Below are 21,792 nucleotides of genomic sequence, written 5' to 3'. Positions count from 1 at the left end.
TAAAATTTTAATGAGAGTAAAGCCATATATATTCAATATTCTCAGGGTAAAACTGAATACATGAACACCCATGTGTACATAATATATGTGTGTGTTTATTATTAGTACACATAGACATAAATATGCACTTAGCGAGATTTTATTAAGCAAATTATATTTTATTGGATATTAACTATGGTCACTCAAGTGTAACATATCCCTGTTAATATATCTTCATATGTGTTTTTACTACTGTCTCTCTGTAAATTGCTGCATTATTATGATGTAAACTATGTGACCTACATGCTGCTCATCTGTTTGCTTTTGAACTTCACACAAATTCAAACAATGTTGTTACAAAAGTGTAAGATTTTCATAAGAGTGTACCACATGTTATTGCTTCATCTTACTGATGGGCATTTGTTTCCAAATGTTTGCTATTTCAAATACTCCTACAAAGACTGTCTTTTTACATGTACACGTGCAATATTTTTCTAGGGTCTACACCTAGAGGTAGAGTTTTTGAGAGGCTGATATGTGTATTTTCAAATTTAATAGGTATGATCATATTCTGTAAAACAAGTAGTGTTAAGAGTTTCCATTTTTCTTAACGTTGCCGAAGAAACGTTATGTTGGTATTGCTGAACTATTGGTTTTATCAAATTGTTGAGTGGGGATCTGTATCAATAGTGAGTCTGAGTATCTTTCGATATGTTAATTCTTTTTTGTTTAATCTTTTGTATAGTGCTTATTTGTCCATTTTTCCATAAGCATACTTGCCTTTTCTTATTAACTTAGAAAATGCTTCATTTTTTTCTGGATATGAATTGATTGAAGTGTTGCATATAGATTCTTCTACTTGTCTTCTAAATTTTTTAGTTATGCAGAAGGTTTGCGTTTTAGTATGGTCAAAATTATTATTCTTTCATGAGCTTTGGTTATTGTTTCTTATGAAATTAATTCCTACCCCTAAGTCTTAGAAATATTCTCTATCTTTTCTTAATTGAAACATACAATATTATGTTAGTTTCAGGTATACAACATAGTGTCTGGACATTTAAATACACTAGGAAATGACTGCCACCGGTAAATCTAGTAACTATCCCCTCCATACAAAATTACTACAATATTATCAACCATACTCCTTATGTTGTGTATTACATCCCCATGACTATTTCTAAAACTGTAAGCTTGTACCTCCTAATCTCCTTCACCTGTTTTGCCCAACCCATCACCCACCTGCCCTCTGGCAACCACCCTGTTTTCTGTATATATGAGTCTGTTTTTGATTTGTTCTGTTTTGTTCATTTGTTTTTTAGATTCCGCATACAAATGAGATCGTAAGGTATTTGTCTTTCTCTGACTTATTTCACTTAGTGTGATACTCTTCAGATCCATCCATGTTGTTGCAAATGGCAAGATTTCTTTTTATTTAATGGTTGAGTAATATGCCATTGTGTATATATACATATATATATATGCACATATATATATGGTGTGACACACACACCATATCTTCTTTATCCATTCATCCATTGATGGTCACTTTGGTTGCTTCCATATCTTGCTTATTGTAAATAATGCTACAATGAACACAGGTGCACATATATTTCAGAATTAGTGTTTTTGTTTTCTTCAGGTAAATAAAATATCCAGAAGTAAAATTGCTGAATCATATGCTGGTTCTATTTTTAATTTTTTTGAGGCACTTCCATACTGTTTTCCATAGTGGCTGTGCCAAATTAGATTCCCACCAACAGTGCACAAGGGTTCTGTTTTCTCCACATCCTCGCCAACACTTGTTATTTATTAACTTCTTGATGATAGCCATTCTGATGGGTGTGAGGTGGTATCTTATTGTGGATTTTATTTGCGGTTTCTTGATGATTAGCGATGTAGAGCATCTTTTCATGTGTCTGTTGGCCATCATATGTCTTCCTTAGAAAAGAGGAAGTCCTCTTCAAGTCCTCTGCCCATTTTTTAATTAGGTTGTTTGCTTTTTGATACTGAGTTATATGAGTTCTTTGTTTATTATGATATTAACCCCTTATTGGATATATGATTTGCAAATATCTTCTCCCATTCAGTAGGCTACCTTTTCATTTTGTTGATGTTTTTTTTCAATGTGCAAAAGATTTTTAGTTTGATGTAGTCCCACTTGTTTGCTTTTGTTTCCCTTGCCTGAGGGGACAGATCCAAAAAATTAACACTAAGACCTATGTCAAAGAGCATACTCCCTATGTTTTCTTCTAGGAGTATTATAGTTTCAGGTCTTTAATCCATTTTGAATCTATTTTTGTATATCGTGTGAAAAAGTGGTCCAGTTTCATTTTTAGCATGTAGCTGTCCAGTTTTCCCAACACCATTTATTTAAGGGGTAGTCTTTTCCCCATTGTATATTCTTGCCTCCTTTGTAGATTAACTGACCATAAGTGCACAGGTTTATTTCTGGGCTCTCTGTTCCACTGATCTATGTGTCCGTTTTTGTGCTCATACCATACTGTTTTTATAATATTACCATAGCTTTTTAATATAGTTTGAAATCAGGGAGCATGATACCTCCAGCTTTGTCATTCTTTCTCAAGGTCGCTTTGGCTAATCAGGGTCTTTTGCAGTTCCATGCAAATTTTAGGATTATTTGTTCTAGTTCTGTGAAAAAATGTCATTAGTATTTTGAAAGGAATTGCATTGAATCTGTAGATTGCCTTAGATAGTATGGACTTTCTAATATATTGTTAAAGTCAGCCAGGTAATGCCATTCTTCTCCTCAGAGCACTCTAATAGCTTTCCATCTCACTCTGAGTAAAATCTAAAGACCTCAAAATGACACCAAGGCTGTACCTGATTTATATCCTGACCCACTTCCTATACTTCTCTGACCTTGATTGCTCTGACTTATGCCCTTGGTATTCTGCCAACAAGAGGAACCCCTCCGCCTCAGGATCTTTGCAACTGCTACCCCACTGCTTGAATACTCTTTCCCCCCAATGTCCATGTAACTCACTCCCTCACTTCCTTTAGGTTTTTGCTCCAATGACATCAGAGAAGCCTCCCTTGAACTCTGTACTTCTTTTTCCTGCTTTGTTTTTCTCTATTAACATTGTTTTTTAAAGAAATTTTAGATTCCGTATCTTTTTTATTTACTTATTGTCTCTGTCCTGTCACTACAAATGTTAGCCCCCAAAGGGTAGGAACTTTGTTTTGTTCACTATCTTACCCAGTACCAACTACTCTTTGAACTACTCTTTGATGTAGATACTGGAAGATCATTATTATCCTCGGTTTACAAATAAGGAAACTGAAGCCACCAGAGAGGTCCAAATAACTTGTGCAAAGCCACAAAGCCAGTGTCTAAAAGTTGGAAACCAAAAGAACATAGAAGGAATTAAGTAAGGATGATGAGAGGGTTAGATGAAAATAATGAGGGAGAAGCAAAGGAACAAAATAGCTAAATCTATTTTAACATAATGTGTAAGCATAAAATTTTATGTCAAGTGAAAATGTTCAAAACCAATATCTCTTTAAAAATAAATAAGAGAAATGCAGGGAAAGAAAGATAATGAAAAGTTGAAAGCAACTGTCTTGGGGTAATGAGGTTGTTGTGGGTTTTTGTTTTCTACTATTCATATTCTACATAGCAGTAGTTTGCAAACTTTTTATCTAAAGGGCCAGAAAGTAAATATTTTGGACTATGCAAGCTGTATGGTGTATTGTTACTACTCAATTCTGCTATTGTAGTGCAAAGTAATCATAGACAATACACAAATGAAAAGGTGTGGCTGTGTTCCAATAAAACTTTATTTATAAAAATAGTAGACAGGGGCTTCCCTGGTGGCGCAGTGGTTGAGAGTCCGCCTGCCAATGCAGGGGACACGGGTTCGTGCCCCGGTCCGGGAAGATCCCACATGCCGCGGAGCGGCTAGGCCCGTGAACCATGGCTGCTGAGCCTGTGCGTCCGGAGCCTGTGCTCCGTCCGCAACAGGAGAGGCCACAACAGTGAGAGGCCTCCGTACCGCAAAGAAAAAAAAAAAAAGACAGGCTGGATTTGGCCCTTGCTGGTCCTAGTTTGCCAACCCTTGCTATAGAGAATCAAGACCATGCCAAAGATACTATAAACTATTATGTCTGAGAGGAAGTTAGCTTTGCTCTTATGTGAAAATAAAGAAATGAAAAACTTAGTAAACCCTTGTGTTATGATCTTGAAGTAGCAATTTTAAAGCAAAGGGATTACTAGATACAGGTGTTATGTACAACTCCAAGATAAAATATTTTATTAGAAAGCAGCAGGGTCAGGAACCAAGTGTGAGTTTGTACTCAGAATGTTTCCCGCAAAAGTGAGTTTTCTAGGCTTTAACAGGGAATGAGCTGTGAACCTACTTTAAACTTGATGGCTGTAATTAAGATACATGAATTAAACTAAAATGGCTTTAAACTTGCCAACCCCTCCTCTTTTATTTAAAGATACTTTTAAACTTAAGGACTTTGAGTATTGAGAATTATTTCGCTTAAATTCTACTGTATCACTGAAAACAGTTTTGACTAAAAGAGAGCCTACATAATACTTATCATTTTGGGAAAAAAATCACATTGGTAACATAAACATTCTTAGATAAAGGACTGATTTATAGACAGAGGAATAAACTTGAAGATTATCTGTCAGAGTTAATGTGTAGGTCTTCCTTCATTGGGTGGAAGGCTGAATGACTAACGAAAGGTCCTACAAATCTCTAAGAGATTCTGTGTCTGACTCTAGAATAACAGATGCTTTTCTGTCATTAAACTGATGGGTGTAACCATTTGACTATGCTTATAAAGAGTCTCAACATTAGAAGAGAATAAAAGAGATGTAAATATACACTAGATAAATTATAATGTTCCTGAGACTTTTTCTATTGCTCTGAGATTAATGCCTATGCCTACACACACACACACACACACACACACGCCCTTGTTCTACTTCATGTATTACTTTGCACATTTGCATTGATTAATATCATAGCAATATACACTCAACTACTGTGTACTCCCCAGTTTCTCTCTTTATCCTGTCAATCACCTTCTTACCACGAAAAAAGTCAAAATATTGATACGATCCTACATAAAACAGAAGTTGCTGTTTGTGTAAATTATATACAAAACCCAGAGGCAATGAGCATCCTACTGGACTGGTGACACATACATTTGCATTACATTATAATCCAGTCTCAATTGCATATGATGTTGGGTTTACTGTTGCTCCTAGGAAGAGAATCAGGATTGTCAATTTAAAGATAAATGCAAACAAATGTTGAAAAAAGTCAGCACATCATAGAAGACTTGGTCTTCTATCTAAATCTAAAATATCAACTTGCATCCGTCACTAATTTTCTTCTACAGTATGTTTCTCCTTGGATATAACACATTAAAATAAAAGAAATATTTGCTCTCTGTCATAGATTGAAAACAAATCAGAGTAAAATCATACTCTTTCATAATAAATGGAAAACAAATATTTTTCTCATAGGAAAAACAAATATGAACCATGTAAGAATACATGTTTTAAATATTTTAAAACTGTTATTATTGCTAGTAAAACCTTTACCTTTTATTTCAGAACTTTTACTTCTAATTGACACTAATCTCATGTCATCTTCTTGAGATTACAGAACTTAGAGGATATGCAGAATTAAGGGACAGGTCAGAATTTGTATACTAGACAGTAAAGCCAATCCTGGAACTCATTCATGTGTCTTGTTTCACCTAGCACATATGATGTATCTTGGTGATTGAAATTTCTTAGCAAGGTACGGGAAGATATTCATTATCCAGCCAACTAACCTTTCATCAATCTGCCCTTCACAGTTTGAGAATACTCTCTCATTTTATGTTTTTGTACCTGTTGCACCTTCCACTGGAATATTCTCGCTCACTCATTCTCCACGTGGGGAGAAACCCTTTTTCTGCTGTATCAAAACCCAGCTGAAAAGTCCGTTCAACTTCTGCAGGCATCAAGTTGCTCCTTCCAAGCACTGATTATAGGATCTGGCATACCAGATTAAAATTATTTCTCTATCAGTCTACCTTCTTGCAAACAGCAAATACCTTATATATTTTCATTACATAACTAAATTAAAAATTAAAAAAATATTTTACTTGGAAAAATATAAAGGATTATATGAGTTATAGTTCGTATATTCCTTATTAAAACGTCATAACATTTTTTTATTCCATTTTAAAATAGTTTTCTCTCAAAGACTACTTAGGACTGTTCTCCCCCCCCGACCCCCATAAGGTACTGAAATAAAACACTACTAAAAGGGAGAAAAATCTTCCTTTTACTAAATGTGAATCAATAACCTATGATAGCAAATGAATCCATCTGTTGTTTCTTAGGTTTCTTTTCAATAAAATTTTGTATATAGCAATTGCATCTAATGATCTCACTTACTAAATTAGGAAGAGAAAACCAAAAGGCATAAATATTCTCTAAACAAAAAGCAACCACCTGGAATTTACCTTTTTTGTTGTTGTTTAAAGAGAAAAAATATACATGCAAATTACAAAAAAATTACATAAGTTTAAACAATATCGGTAGACTCTGCCAAAGAAAAGTAAAATCATAAAGTATATATAAAAAAAGAAATTATTAGATACTGGCTTCTATTAAACTTTTACTGATAATTTTAATGAGTCCACCATTTTGAAAGACATTTTCTCTTTTCATAGATATCTGTAAATAAAAATAAAAGGAGCGATAAAGCAACAAATAGTTACTAGTAGCAGAAAGAAAATAGGGGCTTTTAATTCTGTGTATTACTGTTAGAGCAATTATACTCCAATAAGGATGTTAAAAAAAAATCTACACGGAAGACTTCATAATGTTTGTGAAATTTCTTTGCATCCTAAATCTCAGCTTGATGTCAGTGAGCCAGGAAATGAAACCTTGGGGAATTCCTGCCATACAGTGAAATGATGGTCTCAACACACCTTTTCATTCCTTTTGCTAGGTACTCCTGATGTATTTATAGGCTGTTTGGAATAAAGTATACTGCTAAAATGCCACATCATGGATTGAAGTCAGATAGAAAAGAAAAAAAAAAGTCCATACAAATAAGAACCAAAAAGTTACCTCCAGTACATATTCCTCCTTTTCTGGAGGTTCTCTTCTGTGGTTTCAGTTACCCACAGTCCGAAAACATCATATGGAAAATTCCAAAATAATTCGTAAGTTTTAAATTGAGATTTAAATGTCATTCTGAGTAGCATGATGCAATCTCACACCTTCCTGCCCTGTCCCACCCGGATGTCAATCATCCCTTTGTCCAGAGTATCCACGCTGCATTCACTACCCATTCATTTGTCACTTAGTAGCCATCTTGTTACCAGATAAACTGTCGTGGGATCACAGTGCTTGTGTTCAAATGACCCTTTTTACTTAATAATGGCCTCAAAGCACAAGAGTAGTGATGCTGGCAGTTTGGATATTCTCTTACTGTGCCTGATGTATAAATTAACCTTTATCATAGGTATGTATGTATAGGAAAAAATATAGTATATGTAGGGTTCGGTACTATCCACAGTTTCAGGCATCCACTGGGGGTGGTCTTGGAACGTATTTCCTATGGACTTGTGGGGGGATTACTGTACTGTGTTTTAACACAGATGTGTTTTACTTCATAAATTAACTTATATAATTAAAAGATAAATTAAGAGCAAATATGGCATTACCCTTAATTTTTTTAATAAGGATGAGATGTTCCTAGAAATGTATTTGCAAATATTTTATTTTCTCACCTAAATTCCCTCTAAATGTGCAGAAAGTATTAATCTCTTATCCTATGAAAGCTGGAAAAGAGAAACCACATAGTTAACTTATCAAGATCACAAAATTTGAGAATGGAATTGTAAATACCTACATTTAAGTAAACAATCTGAGACAGACTAGAGCAAAAAATACTCATCATAGTACCTTCTTAATTGTGAAGCCACAAAGCACATAGGTAATTAAGTAAATGCAAGGAATGGGTTACAGATATGCACAGTTCCATGAAATGCACTCAAGTATGAGAAGCCAAGGATGAAAGGAATAAAAATGTTGAGAACTGATACAGAGGAAGAAGATGGTCGATGTTGTTTGGTGAGTTTCAAAAAGATAGTGTTTAGTTCCCCTCTAATAGAAAATGGAGTCTTAAAATCTCATTTAAAGCTTCATTTCCAAGGTCAGATCTTCCAAAGGTATCATTTTACTATCTTGTTAATTACACATGATTAATGGGCTCAGTGAATCACACTCCAGAAAAATTAATCCATTATGTTCCCAGTATAACCTTTAGAATTCTGATAAATACCACAGGACTATGTTTTTGTTTTGTTTGTTTTGTTTCTGGTCATCTACGCCTTTGCCAAATGTTAAAAGAATCAACCAGTAAATGTTTATGTATGGTATCTATGACCAGCAAAGTTTTGAGTGAGAAAGATGGGAAAAAAATACAACAGGAAAAACCAAAGCCTTTAGTGAGTGCTAGATGGTTTCTTTGTGCTAGCTATCTCATATTCCACAGAGAAGTGCCGTGTGGTTAGTTTACTAAACCTGGTTTTACAAATGAGGAAGTTTGTGAGTTTCTTGAGAATTGGGAGTGCTTTTAAGAACCTCCCACTCCTTTCCTCCACTATAATTAATACAAGTCTCAGTGTATCCTGGCACCTGATGCACTGTCCAGAACATAATATGCAAGTAAAAGAGAACTAAAGGTGGCATATACATATTTGCTAGGTGGATTAAAGAGTGCACTGTTATAGCACAACAAAGTAATAAAATACAAAGCTTTAATGCTATTAAAAGATAGTCTTTTCCACCCAGAATAAAATTTAAAACTTCAAGATGTCATGACTGACACTTATTCATGAAATCCTATAAATAATAATACAATAATATATATTAAACCTGTACAACCAGTAGACTATTCAAAACAAAACAAAACAATTCTAATCCTAGTTCTTCCTCCAACCTAAGGCAAGTCCATTAAATCTTGTGGGTTTTAGTTTTCCTAGCTATAAAATAAAGTTTTGACCTAGGTGAGTCCTAAGAATCCTTAAAGGTTTAAATAGTTATGATTACATCAAATACTGGAAAATTTGGTCTAGACTGCTTCATTTGAATATGAATCTCAGTAACCAGAAGAGTAATCAAATTTTATAAATGACACTATAAGGCACACTCTAAATCCCGATAATGACTCAACACTTTCAACACTAAATTTAACATACAAATATTTCCACAGGACTCACACAAATGTCAGCGTTACCCCAAAGTACAGTCTTTTGCCCCACAAGTAACCTTACTTCATTCTAGTAATATTTAGTTTTTAGACATGAACCTTACCTCTTTCCTATCCTGCTATCTTCTTTACCCTTCTACCTCTAAACCATAAATTGTACTGTTATCTGATTCATAACATTTAGTCTGCCATGTTCCAAAAAGATGTCGAATTATCCTAAATCTCCCTCTTCTCACTTACTATAATATTTAAGGGAAGCAGTACTAAGATAATTTTTTTATCCTGCTTTTTATATCATAGGACACTTTTTTCTCCCCATTAAGATCCTAAAGGGGAAAACCATACAAACGTCACAAAAAACTCTAGCCAGAGATAATCAATGCAGAGCAAAAGCTATTCTTCATAATTCAGTAGTCAGTTAAAAAAAAAAGAGAGAGAAAATTACAGTCTGTTAATGATTCAGAATTTAAAAAATTACAATGCAAGAAAAAATAATCAGCATAGGAATTAGAAAATTAGTCAAATGGTAAAGTTTAAAATTTAATGTCTTGAAAGTCTTGATATTAGAAAAAAATCAATTTGATAGCATGCAGCTTTGCTTTGTCCTTTTCAGTCCATCTGTGTTTTAAAGGATACTTAGTAGCAGAATAATGTGTGACTCTGCCACGAATTGAGCCTGGCTGCTCCCATGGATGTAGCTCTATAAAACAAGACAAAGAAGCGAAAATTACAATCCGGGCAAAAGCAGATGTTGGGTAGATTTTTTCCTTTGTATTGTATGTTTTATGCCTTGAAGATAAACAATGGATGAATCTATGAATTAAGCCTTTATTTATAGTTTTTAAATAAAATAATTATTAGTTATTTTTGAATAAAATAATTATAGTTAACTAGAAATAACAGATGAAAATGTTGCTGGCTGATGTAACTGTTAACTGTAGAAAGCAACCTAACATCAGAAGTAAACTTAATATAATTTGTTAAAAGGTTTTACCACAAACACATACGCACAATGTAATGATTCTTCCAGAGTTACTGTAAAATGTACTTAATATAAGCATAAGGTACAAATTAGAGCAACTAAGTCTAATGACTCTCCATCCTTCAAAGTAAGTAGAAAATGACCTATCAAAAGTTATACGACTCTTTTCCACATTATCAAAGTTTTAAAAATGAGATAGCTTTATCAATGCATTCATTTTATTAGAGAATTTCAACTGATTTTTTTCAAAATATAATTACTATAATCGTTTAACCCCATTGAGAAATGTACAGTGTCCTATACCTAGTAAGAACTCTATTAGTTGATACCAGTCAGTTATAGAAATTTGACAAAGATCTCCATCCAGGATATTTTGCTGATTCCCACAGTATTTCTGCTTTAATGGAAAGAGTATTTAACTAGGAGTCAGAAAGTTATTCCATCTTGTCCTCAACCCTGGGCATGTCACCAAATCTCTCAGATATTCAATATCCCCTCATCTAGAAAACTAGGAACTGGATTAGATGATTCCTACGATCTTGTGGAAGCATATACAGTCTTGTGTATATTGTCATCAATTCTGTCTTGGTATTTCCGTGCAAAGGCTACTCTTGATACTCTGATCTAAACTGTCTTTGTTTCCATCTCTAATTTCTCAGTCATTTGTAGTGCAGCTGCCTCATCCAAAGTTGTGTCTGGATATATTTTTAAATCACAGCTTCAAGCAAACTGACTAAAAAATAGCCATTTCTGGTTTATTCACATTATAGCTTCTGAGGAATCCTATTATGTGTGTTTTCTTTTTATTCTACTAAATATTTACCAATCAATGACAGTAGTGTAGCAAGACAAATAAAATACTATAAGCCATGTGCTTGACATTACTTCGTCTGATTAGAAACTAAGATCTTCAGAACTAAGAAATGAAGGTTTTATTATTCTAACAACTGTAACAGCATAGATAATAACAAATACAACCATACCAAGTGCTAATAACAACTGCCATTTATCAAGCACTCATTGTGTTTAACACAAGCTCTACATGCAGTATCATTTAATTCTAATAACTGTAACAAAGTAGGTATGCTTTGGCATAAGTTCCTTACAAGAAAAAAAAAAAGTGCTCACACCAATCCCAGAGAGATGTGATTCTGAATTCTGATCACTGAAAAAAATGTAACTTATTTAAAAAGAAGCATTTGGGCTTCCCTGGTGGCGCAGTGGTTGAGAGTCCGCCTGCCGATGCAGGGGACGCGGGTTCGTGCCCCGGTCTGGGAGGATCCCACATGCCGCGGAGCGGCTGGGCCCGTGAGCCATGGCCGCTGAGCCTGCGCGTCCGGAGCCTGTCCTCCGCAACGGGAGAGGCCACAACAGTGAGAGGCCCGCGTAACGCATAAAAAAAAAAAAAAAAAAAAAAAGAAGCATTTATGACACCAAGAAAATGGCAAATGAAGACTAAGGTTTGATAGTGCCTGCTGTTACCCAAATGACAGTTTCAGTTCAAGGTCAAATCCACAAAAGCACTTTTGGTCCCTTCTTTCATTTTTAAAGTACATGATTGCAGAATGAACCAAGAGCTTGTCAACAGCTAAAGGAAATGCTGTTGTGATTATAATTTACCATCTACATGAATTCTTTCTGTCCAATCTTTTCATGCAGTTTGACTCAAATTAGTTATGAAATTTTATTTGCTCATTTTCTTTCCCCCTTCTTGCATATGTCATGAAAAATTACCTGTGTGAATCCTTTCAGCTTTTTTCAGTCCCTTATTTACTATCTCCCAGTACAAGAAGAGCAGACACTTGAAATTTAAGAAAATATTTAAGTGATAATCTCTCACTCGGCTAGCATATGACTCTCATTCTTTGTAACAGAAGTACTGCAATAGCAAAAAGAAGAAAACATGATGATTTATTATCAACATAAAATCAGAATGTAGGATGAAAATCCTGTATTTTCTTTGGCAACACTTCCAAGAAGTCAAAAGAGTTCCCTCATTGCTCTTAAATAATGTCTCTAAGTTTAAGTAATTAATTCTCATCCCTCCCACACACACACACAAAAACACTTCTAAATAACAAATGGGTTAAAGAAGAAATCTCAAGAGACATTTAAAAATATTTCGACTAAATGAAAATGAAAAACAACTTATCAAAATTGTGGAATGTAATGAAAACAGTGCTTGGGGGATATTCATAGCATTAAATGCATATATTAGAAAAGAAGAAAGATCTGAAATCAGTAATCTAAGTTTCCACCCATAGAATGTACACCACCAAGAGTGAACTCTAAGGTAAACTATACACTTTGTGTGATTATGATGTGTCAGTGTAGGTTTGTCCTTGGTAAAACAAACAAACAAACAAACAAAAAAAACAGAACCATTTTGGTGAGTGATATTGATAATGGGAGAGACTATAAATGTGTGAGGTCAGGGGATATATAAGCAATCTCAGTACCTTCCTCTCAATTTTGTTGTAAACCTAAAACCGATCTTAAAAAAATAAAGTCTTTTTAAAAAGAAAGAAAAAAAAAGTTAATCTTGCCTATTTAAGATTTGCCAGTAGAAGAGCCACTGCTTTCCTGCTCAAAGCCTATAGACAATGAGGGATCCGTTTTCTATATATGATAGAATCAATCCTTTTTTTTTTTTTTAACCATGTAACTCTAAATAAAGAAGATACTATTTTAAGATATATTAGTTAGTAGGAATGCAGTAATGACACCCTAGGCCTGAGTCTCCTTGGTATGCCCAGGTACCCAGAACTAAAATGAAATCATCTTTATTATTTCCTTCTCAGTTTCTTTCTGAGAATACTAACATCCAGGAAGAGATTCTTTTGAACTATTAAGATATACTATCTTATTTATTTAGTGTTAAATTTAATAGAAGTGCTTAAAGGCATTCTGTGATCTTCCCACTGTATGACACTATAATCTTGCTTAAGATGGAACCAATTACTTGAGTCTTATAGTAAAAACAAAGTGTGAGAGCAGGCAGGTAGGCAGATGGGCAGGCAGGTGGGCTTCTGCTGGCAAATGGAAGTATCCGGGTCACCTGCTGGTGCACAAAACGAGTGGAAATCCCGAGGTACTTAGCACTCTGACATCCTAATAAAAGATTTCTCCATTTCTTGACAGTTACATATTCCTAGCCCTTTCCTTAGGGGTCCTCTTTTTATTCATCAAACTACATAAACTTCTCTGAGGTAGCACTAGTTCTTGCTAGGCTGCTACACCAAACGGCAGATGTGATATAGATCATACAATAGCTAGGCGAAGTCCTCCTGGATTTACCTAAGAGATATAAATAGGTATTATCTATATCCTGGTGGCCAAGAATGCCACTGTGTTTGATTTCCCCAGGCTAGGAAGGGTATGATTGGTCTTAATCAAACCCTTCTCTACAAAAAGTTGTCAGCCCTGCTCGTACAGTGAAGAAACGGCTGTCCTTATGAGCTTGACCTGAATTACAGTGCCAATAAGACTGGTAGTTCACATATTGTAAAGGGGGGAGGGGAGGGGGAGAAAAAGTAACAAAACAGAACGCCAAGAACAAAAAGCTCCAATCGATACTAAGGAAATCCTCAGCAGAATATGCTGAAATAGTTCATTATAATTGGCCCTCCCTAGAAGGTCAGCCAATGAGAACAGAGAGTGCAGAGCTGGAAGACTCTGCAGATACTACAAAACAACCCTAAGCCCCAGACACTAGTAAGACAGCTACTGGGGATAAACTATGTTTGGAGAAGCACCTTTTACTTTTTGAACAAAACTGATAATATGACTGATGAGAGAGCTTCTCATATTCACTGTGCTTTCAAAATGTTGAGAGGTAAAAAATGTGACAACACAGTAAGACTAAGTTTCTTCCAAGTGTACGGCAAAAACTTAAAAGGCCCTATGACTCAGCTTCTAAGCAATTTTAGTAATTAATATTTTCCTGAGAACACATTTCTAGCCTTATTATAGATTTTCTTTTATTCACTAATGAAAGAAAATTTGAAATGCACAGTATAATTACTCTCATAGAATTTTTTTGGTAACTAAAGTAGTAAGTTGAAAATGAAAAGTTATGTTATATTCTTCATTTAAAATCCAACAGAACAGCTTTTGATGTGAGATGAACTGAATATGTAAATCTATAATGCAAAAGTTTTGGTAACTCTGTCATATCAGATATATATGACAAGTATAATTAAAAAAAAATATGTGGGCTTTTTTCCTTTTTATCTTTGGGAAAAAAATCAACCATCAAGGAACATTACTATTCTCATGTCATTATTGTAAATGTAATCTAAAATTCAAGAACAACAACAAAGCAACTAATGTAGCTTAAAATTTACATGATTCTGTGTTAAAAATAAAATCACTCATTTCATATCACCGAGTATTTTGCATCATCTGTGATTGGTGTAAGAAATGCATCAGGAACAGAGTTTCTCTTTTGCCCTATTCTAGCTTTGCAAATAAATTAAATGTTTTTCCCCAGGAAAGCCATTTAACCTCTCTTTAATTCATTTCCCTGGTACAGATCATTTTTTGTTACTTATGGGGCTAGTAGGTGATAAAAAGATGGTATTATCAAGAAAAATCTATAAAATGCATTTAAACAAAAAATAAACAAGAAAAGGACCACTGTCTTTTGAAGCATAGTCTCTTATATTTTTCCTCTTTTTTGGCTTATCTGTGAAAATGGACATTCACATTTTCACTCTTAGTTCTCACATGATAATCTTTGATAATCCTATATATGGAAGCATCTTCACATGGATGAAAGCACCCTGGGTGGCTAGGCAATTTTTCCTTAATTATGAATCTTTTAGCATATCTATTAGATCATCCTTTGATCACTGTTTGTACTTGGTACTTTTTCCTGTCACTGCCTCACTGATTGAAACATGAGTAAAACACTGCTCAGTCTGGGTCCCAGTCATGCTGGACTACCTGCTATGACAGTTTTTCTAGTCCAATTCTTCGGATAGCTTTAGTCCTTGAAACTTCTCTTATATTGTCTTAAGAATGATACTCGCTCTAAAGTTCACCTAATGCCAACTGCTTTAAAAGTCCAGTGTCATCCATTTTCTCCGAATGTCCAGGATCACTGCATTCTGATGAGCAAGCCTGGAAAATCACTGCCTCTATGTCTTTGACATCAGAGACTTTATCTTGACATTTGATGTGAAATATAGCACAATGTATGATAAATGAAACCTGTCTAAAAAATGAAAATGATGCTGATAAGGATTCAGAGATTAGATCCATATAACACTGTTGACAGTACCACGGCTCTGCAGGCCTTGAGCTTGGCTTTAACTAATGATGGATGCAACTGGTTGAGCCTGCTCATCTGGCAAATGAGACATCAAATTCTTGGTGTGATTATTTCTTTAAGCTTAATATTTCAAGGCTTCAGAGTAATGGCATTCATCTGTATATTTAATCATTGTATACTAACTGTGAATCCAGGTATATGAGAAGTATTTTGCATGTAGAGGCTGATATACAACTTCTGGTTCTTCCATAAAAACTTTATAGCACCAAACACAGCGATCATCTTCAACAGAAGTACCACAGTGATGGCTGGGAACTCTGGCTAGAAACCAGGCTGCTAGCGGTGTGAGATGGGGCGTGTTGCTTAACCGACCTGTGGTTCAGTTTCTGTATCAGTAAAGCAAGGATGCTGTAATAATTTAAAGCTTTAGAAAAGTATGACATGAAGTAAGCCTTCATTAAGTGTTGGCTGTTGTTATATTTATTTATTCAACTGGTATTTATTGAATGTCTAATATCACGTGATAGGTACGTTTTTAGGCACTTGAGATAAGAGTGAACAGAGCAAATATCCCTGGCCTCATGGGGTTTACAGTCTAGTGTTTGTGCACACATGTGTGTGTTGGGGAGAGACCAGAGAAAGACAAAAAAACAACATAAGTACATAATACACATATGTATATATAAATAATATAAAATTAATTGTATACAGTATTAGCGATACTGATTTTGAGGGAAGCACATACCAGGCAAAGGGAAATCATGGCTGGCGCAAAGGCCTTAAGGTAGAAATGTGTTCAGGGACCAGAAAGGTCAGTGTATTGGTGAGGCCTTAGATTTTACTCTGAGTCACATGGGAAGCCTTAATAGGTAAGTTGTGAGCAGAAGAGTAATGTGAGCTATGCTGAGAATAGAGTATAATGGAGCAAGGATAAAAGCAAAGAGATGAGATGGAGGTTACTACAGTAATCCAGACAGAAGATGCTGGTAGTGTAAAGCAGGTTGATGGTAGGTGATAGATAACAAGTGATCTGACCCTGGATATATTTTGAAGGAAGAACAACAGCATTTCTTGTTTGCTGTGTGTTCTTACGCAAAAGGAGATCAAAACTTTATAACAGATATAATGTATAGTAAAAATTTAGTTATTTCAAAGTTCAAATTCATAGTAAATATATACCAGTATTTATACTAATATATAGAACATTTACATTCAATTGGGAATACATGAATCTAAAACAAAATCTAGGTATTCATGGGTTTATTAAAATAAAGAGGTCATTAAAAATGGTAACATGTACTTTAATTAGTAAGGACTCTATAATTGAAATATAGAAAAGTTACATTATTTGTCCACGACGTTCTATTCTCTTTTCACATTTTCTCCTTTGGATGATTCATACTCTTAAATTCAATAGCTCTTTTGTATGAAAGACTCCTTCTCAGACAGGTCTATAGTGTCACATTTTATGGAGTAACTACTAATTGGACATATCTACTTGAATGTCCTAACACTCTAAAACCAAAATTTTTTCAAACAAATGTCAGTATTCTCCACACAAAATAATTTATCTTTGCCAGACTTGCTAGACTTCTATGCTCCTGGCAATAATGCAACCACTCTTCTAATGACCAAGTTTCAACTTTAGCATTTATGTCTGCATCAATCATAGAGCCAGTGAACACTTCTATTCTACATTTGCCATTTTTCTGTTACCTTGACACAACTGATTGTGTCTGAATGTTTATTATATCATGCTTGGATTACAGATGCTCTAATCTTTACACTCCAATCTCTCACTTCTAGCTAAATCTTCGAAAATCACCACTTTCATCGGTCTACTGCCCACAAAGTTTTGAAAATTTAAAATTGCTTAGAGGCCAAAGCCCTTGGCAATTAAGTCAAACACTTTTGAATCAACCAAGAAATCAAGCCAGCAACTGTCTACTCAGTACTTAAAAGAGATACTGTATTCCATAAAATGAGAAAACAAGTAAATATAAAACGTGGTGTTTTTGCTCAAAAGGAAACACAGTAACATTTGCATAAAGAGATCTCTAACCATATAGATAAAATAAAATGAGGGCAGTGTACTTAAAACACTCTAGAATTAGTAGACCAAGATTTGAGTCTGGGCTTGAGTTGCCTCCTTTGTAAATGGGGATAATAATAGAATCTTTCTTACTGAGGACTGCTATAGGATTGAACAGATCAGAAGTTAATAAAATTAGCTACTAAATTACATGGTATTTAGTAAGGACTATAATTTTGGCTATCAGTTTAGCTATGTGTTCAGTGAATTCTAGAGAAATATAAAAGGTGAAAATTACTGTAGGGTGAAATGGAAGGAAAAGACTCCAAAGATGGTTAACTGTAAACAGGGTATTTCAATGGAGATTATGTTGAGGTAAATTAGGAACACTGGGAGAGGATTTTAATCAGGTAGACTGTGACAAGGAAATTAACAGAGGATGGGAAGGAGTTTAATCTTACTGGGAAGGGGTATGGAGGTAGACATGATTGGGATGCCACATTAAGTCCATTTATTCTCACACTATATCTATTAAAAAAGATTACACCTCAGTGAAAAAAAAAATTATGGCTCCCAAACATCCTATCCTCATTTCCACCTCTATATGGGTTCTTAAGGCTGTTCCATTTTTTTTTTTTCCCTGACCCATATCAAGAAATGATCTTTATTCTTACTGGATAACCAAAATTCAGCGTGATTTAATGCCAACTCAAATTCTGCCTCTTGTAATAAAATTTAATAATTAATTAATAAACAGTTAATGCTCTTAAACTATTATAATACTTACTGTCTATAACATTTAATCTGTATCTTAATCACATATGGATTTAGAATGTTAGGATTCTGGACTTAAAACTCACATGAATAACACTGTATCAGGAAAAAGGATATATCATTTATAGAATACAGAATATTTATTTTTAAAAAAGAGAACAGGCTTCAAACACTTGCTTCTACATATTTTAAAGCAATTTAAATACAAAACGTATTTAAACCCTAAAGTGAAATGTAAAATGATATTAGAACTCTGTATATGTAGTGTAATTCAGGAATTTTTTAAAAATCTAGAGCATCTATTAATAACTCCATATTTTTTAACATCTTAGATGAAGCTAACATATGAAGTTAAATTCCTCAAAATAGCATAAAGAACAGTTAAACTCTGGACATTTTATATAGAAATCTTAGAGAAAAAGTGATGCTTTAAACAGCTATGTAGCATGAATGTTATTTAAAATTAATAAAATCAGAGTTTACTCTTTTCAGATTGAGACTGAGCTCATTAAATAATGATTTTATTTTTAGTAAGCAGTTTTTTGCCAATAAAATTTTTAACAAGTAAATATTGATATTTGGTGGCTATCAGTATGTACTATAAGCATATAGTTTAAAAAATCATATTTCTCCAGATATTTCAAAAGTGTATTCCATCATTAGTAATTAATGTATTACAAATGTACTTGTGTATTAGTATTACAAGGGAGTATTTGTATACACTTAATGAATTTTTTACATATAAACTGGTTTTGTTGTATATAATTCCATTTTAAAAACACTGGCTTTTTCTTTATAGATTTAAAAAATCTTACATGAGAGCTTGCAAATATCAAAATGTGAACTTACCTTCACATATTGAAAGTTTGACACTATAAATATATACATTATGTAAAGACTAAAGCTTCTTCTAACTGTGCTTTCTCTCTTTTTTATAAAACTGGCTAATTCATAAGAAAGTCTTCAGATTTGTTCTTAATCAGAAATACACAATAGGGGGAAAAAGGCACTCACAAATTTTGTATTTGGATATTTAAGGCCAGTCAAAACTCATCTTATAGATTTAAGACTTTTGCACTTTTCTGTCAATTCTAAAGAGGTATATTTTCAAAGAAACATTATCTGGAAAAAACAAGCAGAAACAAATGAGAGTCTTTCCATCGTATCTGTAATAAAATTCTTCCATGAGTTTTTCACTTATAATCAGGAAGTACTTTTTTTCAAAAACAGCCAGCACTGCTGGGAGAAATTTGAAATGACTTTTTACAAACACAAATTACACACACACACACACACACATATATATATATATATATATATATATATATTTTTTTTTTTTTTGTACAAGTGGACATGTGTGGAAAAGCTTAGAAAAGCAACTGGAAAGATCTGCACAAAATTGTAAACCACTGTTAACTGTGGAACAAATTTTACAAGTTGAGAGAGGAGTATTAAAAAAGGAGGCTTACATATTTTCTTTTACATAGTTTTGTATTATTTGAATCTTTTACAACGTTTACAAAAATATTTGTGGATTATTTGGGGAACAATATGTTCTTTTAAAGAAAGGCAACATTTTTACTCTTGTCATCAAGTAGTTTATAATATTCTAGAACAGTAAGAATTGCTTGCAAATGCTGTGGAAATGTCCATCTGATTTAACAATGTGGAAAGCCCTGGTGAAGTTGGTGTGATTTTGAGGGGAGTGATGGGTGTACAGGAGCCAGACAGAAGGATGCTGGGAGTGACCAGAAATGAAGTGAGTTCATGGGCACAGACAACCTAAGAGAACAGAAGAAACTGAATTCAATGATACTAATTTCAAGTTTGAGAGCTTGGTTTTGGGAAACGTTACAAGTTTTGATGAGGTTTCAAGTAAATAGTTCCTAAATGAGCGGTTTAAGTGGAATGAATAGGTAGGTTATAGATTTAAAGAGAAAAAAATGATCATATGAGGCCAGTGTGCTAAAAGAATCGACAGCGTGGGTGTTCTGAACAAAGGGACTGAAAAAAAAAATTATCATGTCTGAAGGCAGAAGAATGAATTAGATAACCTCTGAAGTCTTTTAAGACCCTCTAATCTTACTTTTCAATGAAGTTACTACGTGGTTGTCTTCAATATTGTAAAAAATATTTTCCAAAAAGAATATCAATGACACAAAGAATATTCAATCCTAAGAAATAAAAATATAACATCATTTACATAAGTGCTACAAACCAACTTACTGCGATTTTTTTCCTCTTGAAAATATTAAAAAAAAATCAAGGGCTGCACAGTTCTAATTTATCCTACTTAATTGGAATTAATATATCATCTGGTGGCTACTGCAATTTTTTTTTAACAAATCAAAACAACACATATTCATAAAGTTAGTTTCTTATTTATGGTTTCCTTTCAGTTCCTAAAAATATGGTGAAAACCTGACTATCAAACTGGGGGGAGAAGGAAGGTATAAATTTAAAAACAAATTCTCAAATAGAATAACTCGGTCAAGTAAAATTTCAAAAGCAGAAAACCTACTCAGTAAAAGATATATTGGCAATTAGCATCATCTTTATGGATATAAACAATCAAGGTACTATTGTCCACTTAAAGATATTTTCTTGAACAAACTAAACAAAACTCAGTCAAAAGTGTTTACAGCTTTAATTTGCTTAGTAAACCAGGTCTGCACGATACAGTAGTGTACTTATCTAAAGATAATGTTAAATGAGCACAAACTCTAAAAATGAGTCCTTTTTTAGTGAAGTATAGTTGACTTACAATACTGTGTTAGTTTCAGGTATACAGCATAATGATTCAGGGTTTTTGCAGATTATATTCCATTATAGGTTATTAAAAGATATTGGGTATAATTCCTTGTGCTATACAGTAAATCCCTGTTGCTTATCTATTTTATGTAGTTTGTATATATGAATTCCATATATATTGAGCCCTTAATTAATGCTTAAAGCAATTAAAAATATATGTACCTTTCTTTTCTTTAAAATGTAGTAAGCTATTTTATAAGATAACCTTTTTGTTCAGAAAAAAATAAATTATTAATGGCAAAATGCTTTGAAATTTTTATCCTTTCAATCTTCCAAATAAGGTTTGAGGAAAAAAAAAAGGCAGAATCTTCTATGCCTAGTGGACTAATTCTGGAACCCTACAATAGAAGGGGGAGACTCCCAAAATATGATCTTAGGGCTTAAGGAGTTCAACACCGAGGAGAAACAAGAATTCTTCAAAAGAAAATTTTTATGAATTTTTATTATGAAGGGGATAGCTAGTACGGAGGGAAGATGACAAGAAAACAAAGGGAGGGAGAAGAAAAAGGAGGAAGTACCTTGGGGAATAATGCTTGTTACATCTGCATGACTAGGAGCAGGCCTGGACTGAGGCAGAAGTTCTGAAACTTCCTGTACATAAAACACAGGAAACCCTTGACGGGTGGATTGAGGTGGATTAACTAGTGAATAAGTGGAACAGCTTCTGGAATGCAGGCTACAC

The 21,792-nt window shown here is 33.9% G+C and overlaps 1 protein-coding gene across 2 annotated transcripts in view; it reads right to left on the bottom strand.

Moving 5' to 3' along the window:
• TUSC3 (tumor suppressor candidate 3) overlaps window positions 1–21,792 on the bottom strand; it is a 181,989-nt gene that overhangs the window by 18,208 nt on the left and 141,989 nt on the right. For both annotated transcript variants that reach the window (XM_065900082.1, XM_065900081.1), the window contains exon 7: window positions 9,873–9,936. In XM_065900082.1, coding sequence (XP_065756154.1) covers window positions 9,873–9,936 — 64 coding nt within the window. The remainder of the gene's footprint in view (window positions 1–9,872; window positions 9,937–21,792) is intronic.

Source organism: Phocoena phocoena, chromosome 21, assembly GCF_963924675.1.
Source record: "Phocoena phocoena chromosome 21, mPhoPho1.1, whole genome shotgun sequence".
Classification (NCBI taxonomy): Eukaryota; Metazoa; Chordata; class Mammalia; order Artiodactyla; family Phocoenidae; genus Phocoena; species Phocoena phocoena.
The sequence above is the reverse complement of the archived record's forward strand: the minus strand, read 5'-3'. Positions and strand labels throughout refer to the sequence as shown.